General features: G+C 39.9%; 1 protein-coding gene across 11 annotated transcripts in view; it reads left to right on the top strand.

Annotated features, from left to right (window-relative positions):
• The window catches only part of beta-Spec (spectrin beta chain), a 636,597-nt gene that overhangs the window by 292,940 nt on the left and 318,362 nt on the right, over positions 1-25,295 (top strand). For all 11 annotated transcript variants that reach the window (XM_067155517.2, XM_067155514.2, XM_067155515.2 and 8 more), the window contains one exon: positions 25,137-25,288. In XM_067155517.2, coding sequence (XP_067011618.1) covers positions 25,159-25,288 — 130 coding nt within the window. In that variant the 5' untranslated portion in view covers positions 25,137-25,158. The remainder of the gene's footprint in view (positions 1-25,136; positions 25,289-25,295) is intronic.

Here is a 25,295-nt window from a genome sequence, read left to right as displayed (position 1 = left end):
GCTGACGTGCTGATAATAAAACTGACATCAAAGTATCAAAGATATTTGTCAAAGATCTTCTGTAAAATATTTTGTGCATGTTAACTGTTATAAACGATTATAACATACCGCCATTGCACCTTTACACTACATAAAATATTTTGTCATAGTTCAGCAAAAATGGATGGGCAGTTGTGCCCATGTTTGGCTACGAAATTGCTTTTACTTGTATTATTCATGACAGAAATTCTCAATGCACCACTATATTTTCAATCACAGACGAGTGCACCACAAGTTCTGAATCTGTCTGCTTGTTCTTACAAGTTTAAAATCCACATGGTATTAGATTATTTCAGGTGGCTTATTAGAAAAATTATATAATTTGCTTGCAATAATCAAAATTAAATGAATGGAATAACTGTAATTTATAATGTAAACATCATATTGAATTAGTTTTTCAGCCAAATACTGGCTGACCATTGACCTGTTTCTCATCCTTGGCTTACATTTCTTTTTCACGTCCGAAACTGTGCATTAGAAATGGCTGAAAAATAACGTAGCAGTTACATTGTCACAGTTACATGCCTGTCACTGTTACAAATTTAATGACAAAAATAACAGGTTACAGAGTAACAACAGAATAACGTACTAGTGAAAACAGTAACTGGGAAATGGGAACTGTCACTTGTAGCAGCTTTCAGACACAGAATGTGACCTTCAGAGTCCGGATTGTACGCATGTCTTCCAAGTGAGAGCGCTTACATAGGAGACTGCTTTAAGTCAAACACACTGTAGTGTATTTAAGTTGCTGCTGTCATCTGGTAACTAAAGTGTAAACTGTTATGACATATTCAACTGCTCAGTGGTAATCGTTGACTCAAACATCGCGCAGGGCTACCTACATTATAATATTATAAGATTCACTCGTATAATTTTTCTTGTGCCATAAATCAGTACGCTAACGTTCCATATTGAAATTAAAGATAACGTATTATAGATTAAATAACATTACTTCATTTTACTTGATCGAACCTCTTGTACAGGTTTGTGTCGAGGTTTGGCAGACAGATCATGTTTCCGTGTCTTCTATCCTTGATCGGGGCATTGTCAAACTCACACCTCTAGATTTCAGAAAAGTCGCTATGCTGTCTTCTCATTTCATCCGTTGTCTGCCTCTCGTTAACTTTACAGCAGATAGATGAATGCGTGTTTTGCTGCACCGACTTTCAATAGTGTAGTGATGCGTGCGCGCATGTGCGGGTGAATGAATGGGATTTCTCAACACAGCTGTAAGGAGACAAGCTTGCAGCCGTGACCAGGCTCTGTCCCATTAAAGGTGAGTAATGGTGGACGTTATTTTTAACTGTTACTCTTTTCAGTTACTTTATTGAAATAGCGACAGATGTAGCAGTTACTAAAAATAACCGTTGTCACACCTCTACCGTGCATGCCTCAGTTATGTTTAAATACACTTGCTACCTGGTGTCTTGTGTTGTACAACATTTGTAGTTATGTTGTAGCAACATTCCAACTGAGCGTACGATCCGCCACTTTGGAGTTAAACAAGTCGAATCTTTTGCAAAAGATAGCACGGCGCTCGTACCTTTTATCAAACCAATTTTATAAAAAACAATTTATTTAAGATTCGTCCATTACACTGTGATAGATATTATGAAGGATAGTTGACGAAAGATCTTCGACTAATTTCTTTGATAGTGTAATACCAACCTAAGTGAGAACGAACGTAATATCACAAATTCATATGCACGGGATGTCAAGTCATATGATTCTTGAGTAATCCAAATGACATCTTGGATGCACCTTATACCAACCTGTTTATTTTATCACACGCCAGTGCTGGTGAAAATGCATTTGTTTAATTAAAAAAATTGCTGTTAGTTTCATCCCCACTGAAATAGTTTCTCACTTTATATTAAATATACACACGCACGCGTCGTCATTCTTCCGGCCTCAGTACACAGTAGAGGCGGCAAACTATCGATAATAATCACCATCGATATTTTCCGATGTTATGAGTTCTACTATCGATATTAATCGATAGTTTTCAAAAAGTGGGAAAAAATCATATCATTATGGCCGAAAATAGAACATTTATTGAACACAGTTTACAAAAAATCAGTAGAAAGCACAATTATTTCATGCTATGTAATTTCTGAAATTAACATCGGAATCGCTCATAAATCTCTTCAGCGGCACGTTCGAGACATTCTTCGGCTGCACGCGCTTGTCCACAACGTGACCGCCCGAGAAATTCTCGTTCAGCTGCAGTGTACATTTTGCGATCGCCCGACATCTTCTCGGGTATTGTAATATCTTTGGAAAAATGTACTACAGGATTCTCAACAGATGGCAGGAGAGTTTTTAGTTGCTTTCATGAAGTCTTTGACCTAAAATGTGCCTTTCATTCTCTCGCCTACATAGTCTCTGACAACGTATAAATCTCATTTTTTGTCCCGTATTGACATCAACTCAACTAAGGTTACGTTAATGGAGAATCCCACCTTCCAAAATGCTAAATAGTCTTTCTGCCGGCACTGAAGTCGCAGGTACGCAGAGATACTTATATGCACATCTATGAATTAACACAAACTCCTCACCAGTTAACTCTAAACAGCTGTAAAATTTCTGTTAGCGCGAAAAATAAGCCAATGAGGGGGGGGGGGGATACTACCGTTGACTATCGATAATAGGCAACAGACTATCGATGTATGACGTTAGTGGTCGCTATCGATAGCGCTATCGATAGTCTTCCGCCTCTAGTACACAGTCCTTGAATTCAAGTTAGGTTAATGCTTGCTTTTGTGGGGTTTGAAAACACCTTTCTCGCAACGCAAAACACACACACATACATAGGGACCCATTCATAACAAGGACTGGTATTACTAGGTGAAGTCCAGGATGAGACTGAAACAGGTCAATGAAAGTAAGATTTCACTTGGCCCATACCAGAAGACAAAGTGGCCTGTAAACACTAGGCAAAGGCGCGTAACATATCTAATAATAATAATAATAATAATAATAATAATAATGAAATTAATCATCAAACCCTTTAGGCGTTTTAATGACCAGCGTTTCGTCCCAGTGTTGCAGTAGGCTCACCGGTCGGATTGTCGCACTTTACCAAGACGCTGGCGGTTAGTGCACCGTCGAAGCACCACTGTTGGAACACAGTGCAATGGCAGTGCACTAGCGGCTATATGTATCTCCACTTGTATAAATTTATTTGAGAATCTTGTAACTTTATCTGCTGAAGACATCGGTCTTTTGCTGATAATTCTTCTGAACCATATCAAATTCACGTTCTGTAGTAATTAGGCGTACAGTTCTATACAAATCCTTATCCGTTTTAATTGTTTAAAGATAAAGTTGTCCTTGATTTACGACACGAGAAAGGATATATAATTTATTAACAATGATATATTCCTAGAATGATTTATTATGAACATAATCTGTGTTCAATTTTATTTCAAATTAGCTTGTAGATTAAAACAAAAGACTCAAAACAACTCTAATTATACTTACACCACTTTGGCTCTAACTGCCTCATACGTCCCTGACCAATTTTCAGATTAGCCAAGCACAACTGTATCCCGTCCACATACTGGGCTGCTCTGGAGGATGGACAGATATAAAACAATCTGTTTTTCTTAAATGTTTTACTTCACAAACGCGTTCCAGAGAATTCGCTCCATCGTCAGGTGGTGAAATGCTGTACTTGACCCACAAGTTGTTTTCCTGTAATAAATTCTCAATGCTCATAGCCCGTACTTTTAGTGTGCTATTCTTTGAAAACAGTTTCGTATCGAGTAGAGCAACACCTGACGATGGAGCAAAGTCTCTGAAATGAGTTTAATAAATTGTGACTGGTAACGTTTTATAGTCACGAACACATGGTTGTTTAAAAATGTATATTTTGTCGAGTATAACGGGGTTGTCTTAGTTTCCTTATGTAATTGTACATTTTGCTCCTGCTCTGATATTGTAAGTGGCCGAATAAGGCGCTTTGAATGGGATTCGGTGATTGAGGTCGTTCCGTTTCTATCATGACCTGAACAGTTAGAACTTCCTGGGGTTTGACGGAGCCGTAGAAATCAGAAACGTAAAATTTCCATCATGGAAGAATTGCTGTTACGTACATATTGTTTATCCTAGTTTCCTAAATTGCTGGCCCCGCAGCCTATGGGAGCGAACTTAGCTCTTCTACCGGGAGGTCCCCCTCAACCTTCCCAGAAAGATTGACGATCTGTCTGATAACAGTTGAGAGGATTCCACAGCGATCGCTTGGTAAGCCAACGCCTATCAGGGCTGTAGCTTCATAGCATTTGGTTTAGGTTCCTGAATTTAACGTTACCGAGCGAGTTGGCTGTGCGGTTAGAGTCGCGCAGCTGTGAGCTTGCATTGGGGAGTAGTGGGTTCGAACTCCACCGTCGGCAGCCCGAGTTCTTGTTACTCGTTGTAATTTTTCCAACCTTATTGGCATCGTTGTTCAAACATCGTCCTTTGTACACTTGTTTTATGTCCTGTTTTCATATTTACGTTTTGCACATCTGGTCGGGAAGTTACGGGGAACGCGCTAACTATTGGCTGCTGGCGCAGCTCGACGCAGCCCGGTTGGTTCACGTCCGCTGCTTCGCTCCTCCCTACCTCTCTGCCACACCCCGATACTCCCGCGGCACTTCTAATTTTACAACTATTTATTTGTTCAATTTTGGCGTTTAAACTTGCGCTGGGCACATGCAGTTTTCACCTTAGCATTCTACTGGCTCCCACGAATATTCCTGCCAAATTTCAACCGAGTGCAACACATGTATGTGTTCCCTCGTCAGTTGTCACGGGTAACGAAACCTGGGCGTTCCACTTTACACCTGAGACCAAGCAACAATCACGCCAGTGGCGGCATCCCTCTTCGCCAGAGCCGCGGAAATTCAAGCAAACTGTCTGCCGGTAAAGTCATCACAACTGTATTTTGGGTTCGAAAAGGGGTATTTTATGCCCGCTGGGACCACAATTAACGCTGACAGGTACTGAGAGACCCTGAAAAAACTCCGACGGGCAATTCAGAACCGGGGAAGAGTAATGTTGTGCAAGGGCGTAAACATTCTCCATGACAACACTCGCCCGCACGTCGCACGGCAAACCGTTGCTCTTCTTCTGGAACATGAACACCCACCTACCCTGTAGTCCCGACTTGGCGCACAGTGACTAAAGATGAAAGAACATTTGGCTGGAAAGCGATTCAGCACTGACGATGAGACGAAATATGAGGTTCACAACTTCTTGAACAGCACGGCGGCGAGCTGGTATGACATGGGCATACAAAAACTGTCACAGCGCCTACAAAAATGCATCGACCGGAATGGTAATTATGTAGAAAAATAGATGTTCAAGCTGTAAAATGATGTAAACCATTATAGAAATAAACAGGTCTAGTATTTATAAAAAAAAAGACCTTATTTTTGGGATTACCTTCGTAGTAGTCAGGTACATGAGGAAATCTCTATTGATAACGCTGAGTGTTAAGCTTGTAATATGCTGTACTGTAGCGTTCCTAGTGGTTGAAATATAAAGCAGTTTTGACTTGCAGTCTAGCGGATGAAATTGAAGCGTTGCGTCACGCGGCCACTGGCGTACCCACAAAAGCCAAGCCAAACTGAACCAAACAGTCTTTTGTACAGTGACTTACGTTCGGAAGTGGTGCTCATGAGATTGTCTCTCTCAGACAAGGGCCGCCATTGCGCGCTCGTTCACATGAAGGCAAAATAAGATATGCATAAATTTTCTTTAAAATCTAAATCGAATATAAACTGTTCTTGAGAGGAAAGTAATTTCATATTCTTTCATAATTTCGCTGGTGGTGCACTACCTCCCGATCCGCTCTGCCAGATTCTATAGTAAATCGGCGACAACTCCTAAACCATTGCATACTATAGAGGGTACTTCTATCTTAAAGATTGAGATGATCAATAATTTATTTTAAGAATTTCTGGATTAACCTAAATATGTAGCTTATTTTAAGGCTGATTCGTTTTTACAGTATAAAAACACATATTAGGGGCACGTGTTAGAGATACGTAGGTATAGGCTATTGCGTCGTGGAGTTTATTGTTTAACTTTTTATGAAACTATTCTTTCAGATATGCTTGGGGCCTGTCGTTGACGGCAGCGTAAGCCATGGAAGGGATCGAATCGATTTGTTTGTCGGCTGCCTGTTGGGCTCCCCGTTGTAGATAGTTTTATACATACATGGTCTATACAACGGTGAAAACCTCTACAAAATCCTCTTGATGGTTCATGAAAACCTTATTGCTTTGGCTCGGATGTGATCGGACATGCGAGTCGTTCTTCTAGCATTCAGTCATGTTCATTCTTCTTTTATGACCGCCTTAGTCAGTCCATTGTTCAGGTCTTTTTGAACGAATTGTTCGGGCTTTGCGGTCCTCCCAGCATTTCTTCAGACGCTCCGATCTTCGTGTCCATTCATTAGTGGATTGGTTCAACAAATAATCACGATTCGTGATTATCTCTGCGTCTCCAGCAATTCCCATATCATACAGGTCCAAGGATCTTTCTAATATTGTTTTTTATGTCCCACTAACTACTCTGACAGTTTTCGGAGACGCCGGGATGCCGGAATTTTGTCCCGCGGGGGGATCTTTCTAAACACACCTCACTGGTTGTACTCGGGGTCTGCACGCCATATAGCAGAAGGGGAACTTTTATGGCGTTGCTAGTTTTCGTTTGGTCGTGGTCGATAATGAGCTCGATGTCATAATCTGCTTCAAGCTGCAGTATGATTTGGACACAATTATAATAAATTATCCGCTGATTGATCTCAATTTTCAAGTTCTGTTCGTTGAACCGGGTACCCAAGTATTTGAAGTTTTGTATCCGCAACTTTTAGCTGCATCTATCAGCATTTCGCGGTATGTAGTCGTATTTTTTGTACTGGAAGTGACCATGTAGACAGAGGGCGTCAGCTCGTTCAAGCTAATTAAGGTCATTGTAACACACTCACTGTTGTGGAGCCGAGCGTCGTTGTCTTCTGCAGTGGCCTTAGTATCGTGGTAGATTTGGCGAGAAGTTAACGCCGATTACATTATTTACTTGGAATCTTGTGTTCATCTGCAGTATCATTTGAATGGATACACTATCAGATTTGCAGATGAGTTGCAGATTCGAAAAAAGGAAATGAATTAGTGCAAGTACTGTCCGACTCGCTTAAAGAATGGACATTGAAATAAAGAAATAAAACTTAGTTAATGGTGTAACGACTGTAACATAAATCAGAACCAGTATACTGTCGTATAGCACCAAAATGTGTTAAGTAAGGAAGTATTGCTATTTAGGAAGTGTGATTTCCTACTGAAGACAAAAGATACATGATTGACCTGAATAGTTGAACCATAACAAAGCAGGCGTTTATGGTAAAGAAAAATATTTTTAGCATTAAGAACATAAACGCGGAGTATAGCGTGTAATAGAGGTGAACACTAGGTGTTAGGAAACGGGGGAGCTGCACTGCTGCAGTAGTAGTGTGGGCTTGGCACATAACAAGAACGAGTTGGAGTAAAAGGAAAAGGTAGAATAGGAATAGAAGATTTTTCCGAGAAATACAATTCAATCAATACTGATCTGCATTTAGGGCAGTCGCCCAGGTGGCAGATTCCCTATCTGTTGCTTTCCTAGCCTTTTCCTAAATGATTTCAAAGGAATTGGAAATATTTATTGAACATCTCCCTTGGTAAGTTATTCCAGTCCCTAACTCCCCTTCCTATAAATGAATATTTGCCCCAGTTTGTCCTCTTGAATTCCAACTTTATATTGTGATCTTTCCTACTTTTATAAACCCCATTCAAACTTATTCGTCTACTAATGTCATTCCACGCCATCTCTCCACTGACAGCTCGGAACATACCACTTAGTCGAGCAGCTCTTCTTCTTTCTCTCAATTCTTCCCAACACAAACATTGCAACATTTTTGTAACACTACTCTTTTGTCGTAAATCACCCAGAACAAATCGAGCTGCTTTTCTTTGGATTTTTTCCAGTTCTTGAATCAGGTAATCCTGGTGAGGGTCCCATACACTGGAACCATACTCTAGTTGGGGTCTTACCAGAGACTTATATGCCCTCTCCTTTACATCCTTACTACAACCCCTAAACACCCTCATAACCATGTGCAGAGATCTGTACCCTTTATTTACAATCCCATTTATGTGATTACCCCAATGAAGATCTTTCCTTATATTAACACCTAGATACTTACAGTGATCCCCAAAAGGAACTTTCACCCCATCAACGCAGTAATTAAAACTGGGAGGACTTTTCCTATTTGTGAAATAGAAATTAGGGAGGAAAAAAACATTGAACATGTCGGTAGACAAGAAATCTTAATCACTAATACCTTCGAGACAGTTTTCGGGAAGAAAGGGAGAGATCGACTTTGAAAGAAGTATCCGAATGGGATGTCAAAATTAAATTAAAACAAGCAACAGAAGATAAAGAAGAGTGGTTTGTAGCCTCGTAGATAATAGCAAACCATCGCCCTGTTTCAGTAATTTAATGCTGCAGCAAAGGTATAGGAGCTCAAACTGTGTTCTAGGATTTACGAACATATTAAGGTAGAGCTATCGCAATGTCGGTGTGGCTTTATGCCCGGCAGATCGGTCATTTCTAACTTGCTGGGTTTTACTCAAAAGATTTACAATGCATTAGACACAAATAGAGGAACCGATGTAATATACATGGATCTAGAAAAGGCCTTTGATAAGATGGACCATAAAATTTTGACAAAGCTGCATCAGTTTGGAGTTTCTAAACCATTACGTGAACTATTAAGTTCCTGTTTAAAATTTAAGCAGCAATCTGTTTGTTTCAAAAGTGAAATTTCACTTAGTTCTTCTGGTACACCTCAAGGGTCCAATCTTGGGCCTCTCCTATTTCTCTGTATGGTTAACGATTTGTCTGGAATGATTCGTTCCTCTGATTGTTTGTTGTTACATCACTGCATTTATATATGGTCTTATATAAGTAATTTGCAACAGGATATTATATTTTGGTGTGATAGTAATAAATTATTCCTCAATGTTAAGAAATGTAAATTCTGGTATTTATCAGGAAAAAGGAATATATAATTCCGACAATTATGTTGGTGAATCAACACTTCAAATTGTAACGTCTGTTAATTATTTTGGAATTATTTTCGACAGCAAATTACCTTTTAATAGCCATATTGAAGAAGTAGTAATCGTTATATCTAACAAGATGCTTGGTTTTATTATTAGAAAATTCCGAATTATTTACTCAACCGGAACCATAATGACGAAGCACGTCACATTGAGTGTGTACAAAATAAATTTCTAAGATATTTGTATCAAAACTTCTAATGTATTTTGTCCATCTGACATTTCAGCCCAGTATTTTAAGAAATTTGTTCAATTTCATGTCTTTGAAAAAAACAGGAGAACATGAATTTCGTTACAGATATTGAGGACAATTTTGAATGGAAAAATTGACTGTCAAGAATTACTTACCTTCATCCCTTTTCATGTACCACAAGTAACGTCTCGACTGCAAGTACCATTTCATACCCCAAGATTTATTAGAGTTCATCACTCTAATTCAGCATTATTTAAAACATTATAGGTTTATAATTCAATTAGTGCACAAGTTGATACATTTGCTGGCGCTAGATTTTTCAATAAGCAAATGAAGGCTATTTTTTACTAAATCATTAAATTCCATTTCGCTGGAATGCTAGGTACTCATAAGTTTTTGTTTGTATTTTTCTAATTTGTGTAGTAATTTTGTATGGCTGATGTATAGCCCATATCGTTACCGTATGTTTTTCATTTGTAGTAATTTTAAATTGTGTTCTGCTTATTAGTTTTCTTCTTTTCCTTCTTGCTATTATTATTATTAATTTTCGTTTGTGGTATTTAAAGTTTCAATCCCATAAGGAATGCAATTGGGCTCGGCCTTTGTACCTTCGTAGTAATCAATACTTATCGCAAATCGCTTACGAAATAAGATACATATCTTATCGTACTGGTGTGCAGACCGCCTTAGATTTCCACGTTATTTTCAAGGAATGTTAATATTTTAACAGATTTCGCGTCCGGCTCCATGGCTAAATGGTTAGCGTGCTGGCCTTTGATCACAGGGGTCCCGGGTTCGATTCCCGGCAGAGTCGTGAATTTTAACCATTATTGGTTAATTTCTCTGGCACGGGGGCTGGGTGTATGTGTCGTCTTCATCATTTCATCCTCATCACGACGCGCAGGTCGCCTATTTGCGTCAAATGGAAAGACCTGCGCGTGGCGAGCCGAACATGTCCTCGGACACTCCTGGCATTTCATTAGATTTGGCAACAGTTTTCATTTTATAGCTTAACGGATGCGGCATTTTGTGGATTTCAATGAAACTTGGTTGAATGATCAATTAACATATCGTAAATTCAACGGTAGTTATCACTTTGTCGTAAAATGAACAGTAGCAGTAGCTCGGAGCAGTTACCTGTTGAATGACCTCACTGAAGAAATATACAGCTAATTCTGTTTTAAAATTAGAGAAAGCACATTATGGCGAACGTTAGAGTTTGGCGCATCGAACCAAATTTCACGCTCTTCACTGATTTATGTTAATATTTGAAAATATTAGAATTTTAACACCTAGTGGAAGCTGTTAAATCATGGCCATCTTCATATTAATGTAACAACGGAGGAAACTACAGTAATATTGTCATACTGTTGACAGCCGATTTTCTTATTTCTTTATTGCTCATTGCCCACTGTAGGTTGTGTGCAGTTGTCGCTTCCTTTTCACGAATTGCAGTTGGCCGCCATTTGTGAATGTTTTTTAGAACAGGAATTGTGCTTTTCATGACTGTTCACGTACTCAGGAATTATTTTCGGAAGACCTAAGTTTTTGTAATTTTTAACGGTGGTGTTATCCTCAAAGTAGAATATTTTTGAGACGTCTTCAATCCAATAGAATTGTTTTCCAGATGGTGATTTATTAGCCAAAGAGAACAAAGAAGGAAAGTGTAGCGGCATCCCCCTCGTCCCGTTAGGAGGAAGGACAACGACCCGGCCAGCCGAGTGGCGACATCGAGAGGTCGATAAGTGCCTGCTCTACCAGCCAGGCTTATCGATTTTCTCGCCCAGGGTTGCCTTAGTTGCTAACATGTACGAGACCACTGTGGGGGTCACATTTCCTTTTTTAAGGTTTCTGTCTTGCGAAATAGAGACCTCCGAAACTCGAAGATTTCCAAATAAGTCGATGGATTAGAAACTAAGAGAAGGAACAGTTATGCCATTCGTTGTTTAGAAGAGTATTGCTGTTGAATTTAGCCAACTCTCCTTTATAGCGCCTGAAGGCTACCTTCCGATATCCGTGAAATTGAATGGCTTGAGTGAGGATTTCTCGCTAAACAGCGTTCCCCTAGATGCTTGTTCCTAGCCATTGACATTAACCAAAATACTACTTCGTGCGAAACATTCACCATCAAAATAAAAGCCACCGAAACATTTTTCTTTAAAAAGGCCGAGCTCGGTACCCAGTCATTATCATAAACGGTTATAAGCTGTTGTACCTTTCAGCGTTCAGTCTGAAAGTCCCTGTGAAGTCCCGTTTAGTTTCACACCTCTTCTTAGTTATCTATTATTCTTATTAATAAATCAAGAATTTAGCCATCCTCGCTTTGGTCTGCTACAACAAGTACTTTTTTTTTACCCCGCATGCTAGAGTTCATTTACGTAGTATAAACTTAACAGGGGAGGCGGTTTATGCATATGGCCTTTATATCCCCATTCTTAATACTCTTGGTATTGTTCCCCCTGTTTGCAATACTTAAAATGACATAAGTTGTGTGCTACTTCTAAGTATTCCTTTAACTCGCGACTGCTGTGGCTAATGCCATTTTTTTCTTCTTTTTTTTCCTCAGTCTAACGTGAGAAGAAACACGTGAAGTAGTTCGTTAATGTAGCACCCGACTGGGTCGCTGCGTATACTAGGTTAAAATTTGTATAAGTCTTCCTCCATAGTAATGACAAGATAGTTAACTATAGTCCATCTTCGTAGTAAGCGTCTTTCTGGACGACCGGAGGTGTGGCCTGGCCTCGTGTGCGAGGAACTATGGGAACGTTCGCGCTGGTGGTGGGGGAAGAACTTGAACCTTTCCTCCAGCTGACACAGTCGAGTTCAGGCAGCGGACGTAGCCCTGGGAACTGACTGAAATAGTGTGGAAAGCTTAGGCGCGAAACGTTCCCGGGTCGGGGTGGTCATTATGCAATGGCTCATCGGTGTACATACATCACACTAACTCAAAGGTGTAGGAATTACTTAATATGATAAACTAGTGAAAATAAAATAGTACCGTACATTATACAACTCGAGTATTACATTTCGATTGTCTGCGTTAAACCTTGTCAATTAACTACACAGGCCTTTGAGCATAACATTCTAAAATTTCCGTTTTATTCCAGTACGAAAATACTTCGTAACTTTCGTCGTAAATGTTGGCGACATCAAGAAATCAGAGGGTCATGCCTAAAAGAATTCATATCGGATGATGCTTTCGATACAACGTGAAATAAATCTCGGTGTATAGCAAAAGAGGAGGTCAATATTTTGGCACTCTGTAGCCTTTAATTTACTCTTGTGCCATTTATTATTATACATTCTTGCGAATATGAAATATGTTATATAAAATTGAAAGGTTTGAACCATTTAGTAGAAAATCAGTTGAACATAAGACAGTAACTTGCAACTGGTAATACTGCGAATAAAGGAAGTTCGTTTGAAACTGTACTGTGTACCAAGGAAAGGCGCATCGGTACGCGCTATCAGTTCATCAATCGCCTAACGAATAGGAGGAAGTTGTTTCCACTGACAGCCCGGAGATATAATCTACTTAACGTGATTTCTAGTGAAATACGTATAAAAGAGCTGAATTAATGCGAAATTGTCGGGAAAATGCAGAGAAGAAGCATTAGTAGAAATACTTCAGCTAATTTCATAATAACATTAACAATGTCTACTTTTCTTGTCCATCAGAAGAAATATAATAATATATAATAATCTTGAATAACCTGCTGTTGTTATGACTGAGAGAACAGGTCACCTACAGCAGCAGCAACAACAACGAAAACAGCAACAAAATGCTCCGGAACAATAGACAATATAAATCTGTCTCATAAATTCAGAGCAAAAATATTATCGGACTTCTTACGTGTTCTATGATCACGTTTGTTTAATATTCGGAGTTCAGGGATCTTATTTACAAATTATTCAGAATAATCTTTACTCTCGTCTGAATCAGTGTCACCGAGCTCGATAGCTGCAGTCGCTTAAGTGAGGCCAGTATCCAGTAATCGGGAGATAGTGGGTTCGAGCCCCACTGTCGGCAGCCCTGAAGATGGTTTTCCGTGGTTTCCCATTTTTACACCAGGCAAATGCCGGGACTGTACCTTAATTTTTTTTTTTGCTAGGGGCTTTACGTCGCACCGACACAGATAGGTCTTATGGCGACGATGGGATAGGAAAGGCCTAGGAGTTGGAAGGAAGCGGCCGTGGCCTTAATTAAGGTACAGCCCCAGCATTTGCCTGGTGTGAAAATGGGAAACCACGGAAAACCATTTTCAGGGCTGCCGATAGTGGGATTCGAACCTACTATCTCCCGGATGCAAGCTCACAGCCGCGCGCCTCTACGCGCACGGCCAACTCGCCCGGTGTACCTTAATTAAGGCCACGACCGCTTCCTTCCACTTCCTAGACCTTTCCTGTCCCATCGTCGCCATAAGACATATCTGTGTCGGTGCGACGTTAAGCAAAATAGCAAAAAAGAATCAGTGTCATCTGAAGATTCACCGAGGTTGATGTCGGACTGGTCTAATTCTAATTCCTTATGCATGGTGTTGTCACGCTCCCAGTATTCCTGTTCAGTGTCTTTTACGTGGTCGCAATATTTTTTCCGTTTGTCTTGCGAATACTCTGCAAGCAATATCCGCAAACAGCTTCCTTTTTGTCGAGTGTGTCTGCTGTCAAGTCACGAGTGATCTATAAGACAGAGAAATATTTCGTACAGAACAATCATTTTGATTTATATTGGGAATAGGAACGCCTCATTTATGAACAGTGAAGGCATTAGAGATGCTATGGCATACATTTTTATGCTAAAAAACTAATTATGCTGTATTACTATTAATTGAGATATATTCTTATCGCGGACCTCTCCTTTGATATCTCCCCAAACCGACTCAGTGTGATTGAGATCTGGATGATATGTTTCATATGTTCACTCATTGTATAAACACTTTCACGTACCTAGCCTCGCAGTGGTCTCCCAGATTTAGAAGAGGACCTAGAAGTAATTTCAACTTAGCCCGCACGTAACAACACGCTCCGCTTGAGAGACGTTTTCACTTCAGCGCTAGCCTGGCGACTGGAGCTGCTGTAGGAGTGGGGGGACGATAGCTCCCACCACTGCATGCGCAACCATTTCTCGCGCAGGACGCTTTCAACCAAAATGGACTATAGTTGAGAGGTCCGCGAAGTATATACTTTGTGAATACAGCGTTTGAAGTTTTTTGTACGAATGCTGGAATAGTTCTGTAATGGTTCCTCAACATACGCAACCGTTTCAAAACCCAGGGCATCTAGACCGAGGCTACAATAATTGACTTCCCAGTACAATGCGCTCTCAACACACTAGTATCAGAGGTTCATGACTACTGATGTCTGATTCTTGGAAACCATTTCTTCCTCAATTCTTGTCTATCATCCGATTTCACCTAAAAGTTCGGACGTTGCTGTTTTATTTAGGTACGTAACTATTTGTAGTGTAGATACTGATTTGCCCTAACAGTGTTTAAATGGATGAAGGGAACGTTCAGTGCACGCAGGCTTATTTTTCACACTCGGAAGCTATACTTTACAGTACCTAACGGCAGCGATTACAACATAGAAGTAATTGAGTTACCTCAAATGTTTATATACAATTACTGATTGCGTTTTCAATATGTAATCGGTAGAACTGCTGTTACTTTGCAGAATGCGAGTCCCTGTTTCACATGCGATTGGAATTATGTCAAAGTTTGTCAGGAAAAAGGATATTGCTCAATTTTGTGCCTTTTTTTTTTTTTGGATAGACGCATGTCACTAAGCGAGACGAACACGGTAAACAAACGTTCAAAATGATTGCTCCCAAGCAAAGTTCGCATGTCACATTCAATTTTTCATTATTTTCAGGATAACTAATTAAAAATGTTCATTAATAAGGGAATGTTTATTCCGGCTCCGTTCTCGACCACTTGTATTCGGCCCGTCCGCTTGAAAGTTGCGAAACTCTCAATCACTAAAGTATAACGATTACATTTTTATTTCATGAAGTAAATTACGAGTAAAAATTACATTTTGTGAAAAGTAACTACTTCAAGTAAGAATTACTCTCCACCAGTAATTGTTACTTGGTAACTATGACCACTCCAGAGCACAAGCATACGGTACAACGTTGTTTGGGGGAGTGCGAGTGGAAAGGAGGATGTACACACCACTGAACGAAGCCTCTCAAATTTGTTGAGGAATACCTAAGAATAGGGATGTCTGTTGTTGCTACAGTCAATGTCTCTTGTATGGCGACGACTTGAAACTATAAATAGTCATAGAAGTGATGGCATTATCTACAAGATGATTTGAAGGAAATGTGCCCCCAGTGTGGTGTCATATGTCATTTACTCTAAAATGAACACAGGTCTTTTCCAGAAATAAAGTCTTGAGGAGTTTAATGACCTAGGTGTAATTCTTAGTAACAGAAACACATCAATACTATTCTAAAGAAATCTTTGTTTGCTCGGGTTTGTCGAAAGAAATTGTAACGATTTCAGTAATATTGCATGTTTTGTTCCCTGGTGAGACTCTGAGTATGGTTGTGAGGTGTGGCTCCCGTATCAGAAAGGCCAAATATACCATCTCGAGAGTTCAGATAAGGTTCATGAAGTTTTGTATTCCTGGGCATGCCACTCTCTTCAAGCAGGTATGAAGGATTTGTAAACATTCGTGGAATGAATACGCTGGCAATGCGACGAAAATGTGCGAACGCAATGTTAGCGAGTACATGCTTGAAGAGTAAAGTGGACTGTCCGGCTATACTGGGGTTGATTCCACTTCGTGCACATTCAACCTGCCGAAACGTAGGACGGTTGCACACGAAAATTCTTGGCTCATGCAAGCTCTTAGGACCATAAATCAGTCGGAAGGGTCACTAGACATTTTTCACCACCGTTCCACTGCATTTCGGAAAGCTCTTCTCACGGGTGGAACGTGTTAATTGTGTAAATTAGTCTGTAGAAAACATGTGAATACGTATATTTGCATGTTTGTATATATTTAATTTTCCATTAAATCATCTGTAATTGGGACACCCTGTAGATAAATGTATTCTATAGTATTGTGGCTTCCTCTTTGTCGGCCTTCGGTACCCTGAATCTCAGGTTCAAACCCGGCAGATGCAATCTGATTTTTGAATGACGGAAAATATAAAACTGGGTGGGGTGGGGGTAAGGATATCCATTCGGCACTCCAGTATCGTAGGATGTCTGCCTGTAAAAGATCTCTGGTGACATTTGGTGTTCACCCGACAAAATTGATTGAAACTCAGCCATAGATTGTCCAAGAGATCTGGTTTACTCTGCCATCTCGTAGAGTACAACGGGACGTCGAAATTGACCCGCAGACAGCATAGATAGCGTCATTAACAGGTTATGGTCATCGGTCGAAACGGTGACATATCTTTGTGAATATACATGACAAAACTGTTGAGCAGGTGCCGAAGTGTAGATATCTAGAGTGATGGTCACCGACGAACTAGATGAAGACTTAACGAGAGCACAACAAGAATTATTATTGAACAGGTAGGAGCAAGCTTCCTGCGACCAAAGTCTCACCCTGGAGACAAGATTTGTAGAAGTGCTATGAATATTCAGTACTTCTTTATAGTGCCGAGAAGAGCAACGCCGTTTTGCAGAGCAGAAACATTTGAAATGTGGATCTACTTCATGGGTAAATCATACCACCAATAACGTCCAAAATCGTATGCAGTAGATATGTATGGTCGAGAAACGTAAGATGCCGTGACAAATACAACATTTAAAGTAAGGTCAGTGTGGCCGAGGTCGAAGAAGGTATTCGTGGATGAGGACCCTGCTGATTGCACCAAGATTGTGGCCAACCTTCATTGAGATGATCTCTCGATTACACATTTACTTGTTGAAAACAAGCAGTGCTGCAAAATGTAACAGATTTGGAGAACTGAATGTCTTCATTTGATAGTTCCTGATGGACCGATCACTCTGGCAAACCGAATAATGTCGGATTAGATTTTTCTTGACTCCTAATGTGTTGAATTCATGCAGTTCAATGTAGTTGGGAAGGCAGAAGCCAATAATGACCGACCATAACGCCAGTATTCAGTTCATGATACGGCTACACGATTCTGGGGGCAAGACTAAGTATAAAATTTCTTTCACGAGCCGGGCTGAGTGGCAGGTTCGGCCCTGGCTCAGTCCGGTGGCATTTAAAGGTGCTCAAATATGTCGGTAGATTTACTGGCACGTAAAAGAACTCCTGTGGGACTAAATTCCGGCACTTCAGCATCTCCGGGAACCGTGAAAGTAGTTAATAGGACGTAAAGCCAATAATATCTCTTTTATGATAATCGGTACAGAGTAATAATCTTTTGTATAAAGAAATGTTCTATATACAGTACTTCCGAATTTCTCCGTAGGTAAGCAGAGGTTAAAGATACACCAGTTTTGTTATGTAAATGTACGGACTGGTCTAAAGACATGTTACCAGCCCGTGAATGTCACCTATCCAATTGTCGGGCAGGTTCATAATATATCAGTTGCCAGGCGAGGCAAATGAATGGTCATCTAACATCAGTTTTCATCACAAGGCTATTTCTGTTCCTCCTGCCTTTCCCAACTTCGACTCTGTTGGACTATCAGGTAACGGTGCTGATTTAGTCGGCTCACTGGGGAATCGGGAAGATCGATGAACTACTTTTCACCTTCTTGTAGAGTGACTGAGCTCTGACTTAACCTTCCCTCCCTCACTATTTTTTGCTTCCCCTCTGCACTTCTGTGCCATCTGAACTACTATTTGTAATCTTGTCTTACATTTTTGAAATTCATAACATTTTCCTTCGTAGTTCAATTTCCTTCATGTCTTCTATGGTGTGTAACGTATGTAATTAGTGTCCGGTTATAACTTGTGAACCATAGGACAAACTTTTATGCTGTTTTTTGCTGTTACTTAACAGGATTTACAGTGGATTAGAAGAAACTGCAGAGTAACGATCTCTACGAAACAGCCCGAAGGAAAGGATTTTTATGAAATATTCTAGATAAAAACTTGACTTTCCTGCTCTAAAAGGATATTTTCACAAACAGTTTCTCAAACGCATGATACTTGCAAAGTTCAAAGTGTCTTTTTCATTACTTAACCAGTTTTCAGTTATTCCTGTTCAATTTGTTGTTAGTTTCAGAACATACGAGCGTTCAGAAAATACGAGCGTTGGGGCAAAAGTCATGGCAACTATTTTTTTCTTGAAGATACCAGTCCGGTTGGAAAATGTGCCATACAGATGAAAGGACAAGGTGTTAACTAGATGTGTGGACAATGAATAGCACTAACATATCGTAACACACTAATTTATTACGGTAGTATACAGGACAATATGGCCTTCCCGGTGCAAAAGAATGACAGAACAGTACACATAAAGTTGACATGACAAACCTGGGCCTAAAGTAGTCCCCTGCTACTGACACCACACGCTGCCAACGATGTGTGAGGCGCTGAATACCATCTGCCTCAGCATTTGCCGCACCATCTGTGAATCGGGTCACCTGTTGGCGCACGGCATTAGCAATGTCCTCGTGTTGCAAACCGCCTACCACGTAGTGGTTCCTTAATCTTTCGAATGAGATCAAAGTCGCAGGACGAAATGTCGGAGTACGGTGGGGGCTCCAATTCTTCCCATCCCCAACGTCGCAGTAGCTGCCCTACACACTCTGCTTTATGTGGTTTTGCATTGTCGTGCAGGATTATTGCACTGTCCACAAGATCCGGACGTTTCTTCCGAACGCCACGTCGTACCTGTCGCACGAGGAAGTCCCTGTAGTATTGTGCGGTCACTGTTCTGCCATGTGGATCAAAGCGGCAAACAATGACACCTCTGGCGTTATACACGACGGTGTCCATCAGTTTGACTGGGGAAGGATCCTGACGGACCTTTTGCCTCCTTGGTGATCCAATATGTCGCCACTCCGCGGACTGACGTTTCAGTTCTGGTTCGTATGCCCTGGCCCAAAATTCATCGATAGCAATTATTCGTTGTTAATAAACTTAACCATGATAGGTTAATATTGTGTTTGGTCCGTATTGACTGGTCTGAATGTACAATATAACTATTTATAATAGTTTATTTAAATCCGCCTTGATCAATACACTCATTAAATGAAAGAAACATTATTTATTAAACCATACATGCCGTCCTGTTACTAGCGTGCAAGGTGGTCGGAGCATATTGCATAGCGCACCCACCTTTGAACTTTCGTCAGTGTATGCAGTACCCACCGCGATGCTATTTTGTGCAGTTGTAGCTCATTACGCAATAACCTGTGGACGGTGCGTTTCTCGATGCCACTTGCCCTCTCTAACTCCAGTAGCGTCAATCGTCTGTCTTCATCCATCATCCATCATTTAATGAGTGTATTGATCAAGGCGGATTTAAATAAACTATTATAAATAGTTATATTGTACATTCAGCAATTATTCGTGACAAGAATTGATCGCCGTCCTGTTACTAGCGTGCAAGGTGGTCGGAGCATATTGCATAGCGCACCCACCTTTGAACTTTCGTCAGTGTATGCAGTACCCACCGCGATGCTATTTTGTGCAGTTGTAGCTCATTACGCAATAACCTGTGGACGGTGCGTTTCTCGATGCCACTTGCCCTCTCTAACTCCAGTAGCGTCAATCGTCTGTCTTCATCCAGGAGCTGCTCGATGACGGCACGTGCCACGTCCGTCCGAACACTGACAGGTCGTCCCGAACGTTGCTCATCACTGGTTGACACACGTCCTTGCTGAAACTTTCCTACCCACCGTGCTACTGTACGGTATGGTAGGGAATAATTCCCAAGGGCTTCCACTAATTCACTGTGACATTCCATCGCATTTTTCCCTCGGAGAACGGCTATTTTGATGTAAGCACGCTGCTCAACACGGGTTACATCCATCTCGCACGGCACTCACCAACTGACTGAGTTCACAGCACTCGTTGCGCTACTACCAGCTATCTGAGCCATCTATTGGTCTCCATACACACTATACCTGCAGAACATCCAAACGACACATATACGTTTGTGATCCGTTCATATATCTACAAGAAAAAAAAAAAAATAGTTGCCATGACTTTTGCCCCGATCCTCGTATCATTGCATTGGCACGATTTTGCTCAATTCAGCCTCTGTCAAGATGGAAGAACTTCTGCAGCGAAATAATGGCCTCTGATCGTAATCAAAATCAAATCAAAATCTCTTTATTTGCAAATGAGGTGTCTACCTCGGTGGCAAATGCTACACTAAAATACATTGTCAAGCACTAAATATTAAATTAACAAGAGAATAAAATTTTCCTATAATACAATATTATGTAATTTACGCTAACATTTTTTTCTATTAAACACACAGCTCATCCTTAATAAATTTATATTGTTTACAAAATTCTACTTATAATATTTCCTGTACTACTTACAAATACAGTCAACTGATATACAGTATGTGGAATTACTTCAAATGATACTGTACAACTGGTATAAGATTAAAATTTACATTGCATTTATTTACTTTTTCTTTTCTTTACCCATTCTGGAACCTAAGTAGCATAACGACCTGCTGCGTATTAACCAGAGCCCCTTTTACCACTACTTTTCAGAGTTCCTGAAGGGCCTTCACAGCTACCATAGCGGTCCCAGGGCCCTCGAAGTCCCCACTGTACTTCACCCCTACAGGCAGTCCCCTACTTTGGCTGTCTAAACTCCTTAGACCAGGGGATGAAATTAATTTATTCACACACATTTTTATTTTTACATTAACCTGCACTGGTCAAATGCCCTCTTAACATTTCATTTATTTTCTCTGTTGCTGTTTATTCTCTTTTTGAATATCTGTACATAAAGAGAATTTGTCTCTCGAAGGCAGATAAAACTATGGTCATCTGGTGATTCACACTAAACCTAATTTTGAATTCAGAGATGGTCTCTCGGGGAAAAGATCCTAGTTTGATGAAAGAGTAGACTCCACATTTCTAGGGTTAAAATATATTTTGCATGCCACATGTGAAAAATAACAAGCAAGTGCAGTTTGTGATGGTCCGTATAGACAAGCAAGTAGTTCGACTCAGAGTGCTTCTGGAGTTCCTTTAGCGGCACATGCTCCCTATTTGGTGCCGCACTGCCCTTTTGGGAGTCACGAACAGTCCTTGGGATTGTACTTTTAGTACTGTTCATGGAGTTTTTGTTGTTGCAGGGAAAATGCTTGAATTGGATCACAGATTTTAATGAAACTTGCAGTATTGTAATTACCAAAATATAACTGGAGAACTCAAAATACTTAGATGGTGATGATGGTAAATTAACTTACGTAAATATGGCTGGAATACACTGAGATTTCTATTTTAATATTTTATAAAATACTGTTCCAAAAGCGAGATTTTGACTGCACAAATAGAATTTCATGCTCTGCAAATCTTATTTTACAACACATGCCGTATATGATTAGGCCTTTGCAAGGGTTTTTAATACCTGTGTATAATTTATATCAAAAGGTAAATATTGACATGAAATCTTGGTCATGTGCAGGGTGCTTTATTAACACAAACAAGGAAACTGCAGGATTGCTGTTCAGAACTGCTGTGGACAGCCTACAGTGTGCAGGGATGTTCTTGTGTCTTAGTGGATCACACACTATGTTCTGTTTACTAGTGCTACAACAAATTACTGTTATTTAAGTACATGTTACTTCATGCAAGAATTACTATTACCATCCTACCAGTTTCATTACTAGGGCTCGGATGTTTAAGACCTAAAATAGCCCTAATAAGCAAGCAAATATGACCTCAAAAGTGACGAAATATGACCCGAAAATGAGTAATCTAAATCTGGCCATTTGAAAATATGTTATAAATCGAAATGGCAATTCCTTTGATACATATTTGTTAACTAAATTCTTTATTCTTACCTTCATATTCATTTTCTGAACATACATGTTTAGCAGTTATTCACAATCTATTGTCTTTGATTTGTGACTACATACCTATAAAGTACCACAATTGCTAACATCAGATTACACAACATTTTAAAAGTCAAAACAATTTTTCACCCTACACTGGTGGTTTGAATTACGAGAAAACTAGAAATCACTCTATTTAAAAAAAATACTTTGGAACCTTTAAGCCCAGATTTCATTAAGGTTACGAAAATGCGGTAAGGTTTAAATTGAGCACCACGAAACGAATTAAGTAGATGCCTTTCAATACATCATGGTAGGGCGTTAGGGCGTATTCTGTAAACTCTCATAGCTTTTTCATTCTTCTGCGCGGGTGGAATTAAATTATATGACAAGATTCAGCAGATAAAGCAGACATCTTGGATTCAGGAGGTCAAATGGACTGTATTGCGATTGACCTGTCTAAAGCATTTGATAGGGTGGATGATCGGAGACTACTGGCAAAAATGTGTGGAATTGGACTAGACAAGAGTGACTGAATGGGTTGCGATATTTATAGAAAATAGATCTCAGAGAATTAGAGTAGGCAAAGCTTTATCTGACCCTGTAATAATTAGGAGGGGAATGCCCCAGGGCAGTATTATTGGACATTTGTTTTCTTATATAAAAATGATATGAGTAAAGTAGTGGAATCACAGGTAAGGCTTTTTGCGGATGATGTTATTCTCTATAGAGTAATAAATAAGTTAAAAGATTGTGAGCAACTGCAACGTGACCTCGATAATGTTGTGAGATGGACAGCAGGCAACGGTATGTTGATAAACGGGGTTAAAAGTCAGGTTGCGAGTTTCACAAATAGGAAAGTCCTCTCAGTTTTAATTAGTGCTTTGATGGGGGTGAAAGTTCCTTTTGGGGATCATTGTAAGTATCTAGGTGTTAATATAAGGAAAGATCTTCATTGGGGTAATCACATACATGGGATTGTAAATAAAGGATACAGATCTCTGCACATGGTTATGAGGGTGTTTAGGGGTTGTAGTAAGGATGTAAAGGAGAGGGCATATAAGTCTCTGGTAAGACCCTAACTAGAGTATGGATCCAGTGTATGGGACCCTCACCAGGATTACCTGATTCAAGAACTGAAAAAAACAAAACAAAACAAAAACAAAAATGCAGCTCGATTTGTTCCGGGCAATTTCCGACAAAAGAGTAGCGTTACAAAAATGTTGCAAAGTTTGGGCTGGGAAGAATTGGGAGAAAGAAGACGAGCTGCTCGACTAAGTGGTATGTTCTGAGCAGTCAGTGGAGAGATGGCGTGGAATGACATTAGTAGACGAATAAGTTTGAGTGGCGTCTTTAAAAGTAGAAACGATCACGATATGATGAAAAAGTTGGAATTCAAGCGGACAAATTGGGGCAAATATTCATTTATAGGAAGGGGAGTTAGGGATTGGAATAACTTACCAAGGGAGATGTTCAATAAATTTCCAATTTCTTTGAAATCATTTAAAGAAAGGCTAGGAAAACAACAGATAGGGAATCTGCCACCTGGGCGACTGCCGTAAATGCAGATCAGGATTGATTGATTGATTGATTTTCAAGGCATGAGGCACGAAAGACGTCCGATTATCACTTAACACATTCTTGTAAGTAAAGAAGCTCCTTTCTACGTCACAAAACTTTATTGGTGTATATTTAAATAATGTTAAATCAATGCTGTCAAGTATGCATTCATCTTGAAGTGTACTTGTACCTTCTCTAAGAACATTATTTATCTTGGACACACGGCGAAAACCATCATTTTGATAAAGCACGTTTTGAAGTTTCCGTCGCCAACTATTCCATGTGATTGTTGTACTGAAAGTTCAACACTTCTCACAATTTCAATACTTGCATGAATTTCTAAGCTAGCAGTTTCTAAACGAGTAATTGCACTCGAAATACTGTAAATCCAAAGTTTGATTTCATATATGCCAGTCATTCTGACAAACTGTTGGAAAACAATTCCTGCGCAGTCTTTATAGAAGAGGCAGAGCATTCCACGCGTATTAACTACAGATGTGATACCGATAAGCAGTTTTGTGAACACTAGTTCGCATTCGGTAAGTTGAAGATGATTTTGCACAGCTACAGCTGTCGTCAAACCGCCAAAATATGACGGTTTCTACGAAAATAGCTCAAAATATGACCAAAAAAAAAGCCAAAATATGCGTTTATATGACAAATAAAAATCACTTAATTGTGAGGATAATCACCTGATTTGCACCAAAGTCCAATCAGGCAAAAAAATGGAGACAAAGAAAAAATATTACTTTTCCTAAACATCCGAGCCCTATTCATTACAAATGGTTTGGTTTAATTCAAACAGTTTATCAGGTAAAAATACTTGCAGACTCGGAATTGAAAAAACCAGTGGAGCCAAAAGTGCATTCTTGAATATGCTTCGAGATTATAAATGCACGCAGTCCTCATGGTGTTTCTCATAGAAATATTGGTTATGTGGAATAAGTGAAGAGAACGGACAGGAACAAATATATTTTGCATTTTATTGATATTGATTTAATTGAAAATAATATGGAGAAATAAGTTTACAAATACTGTTGTTGGTACAGTTAATGATTATTTCTGTTTGTTAAACATAATTTGACTGAAGACACTTGCTAACACATAATTAGCACACTTGATTACGTGTTCATCTACTCTGTGCAGGCACAGTCAACATTTACGAATGCAAGAAATGTTCAGCTTATTATTTTCTGTTGTACTGATTTCCTGTGACTTGTATGAATGCATGCACTGAATGATACAATGCTTCTGTTGACTAAAATGGCCAATTTGCTTGTCGCAGGGTTTGACCCAGTGTCGTCGCCATGACGACCGACATCTCACTGGTCCGCTGGGACCCGACGTTACAACAAGAAATAGTTGAAGACTATGAATACGATGGAGGAAATTCATCGTCGCGCCTCTTCGAACGATCAAGAATAAAAGCGTTAGCAGGTAAGGT

Source organism: Anabrus simplex, chromosome 11, assembly GCF_040414725.1.
Source record: "Anabrus simplex isolate iqAnaSimp1 chromosome 11, ASM4041472v1, whole genome shotgun sequence".
Lineage (NCBI taxonomy): Eukaryota > Metazoa > Arthropoda > Insecta > Orthoptera > Tettigoniidae > Anabrus > Anabrus simplex.
This window is presented reverse-complemented; position numbering and strand designations above follow the sequence as displayed.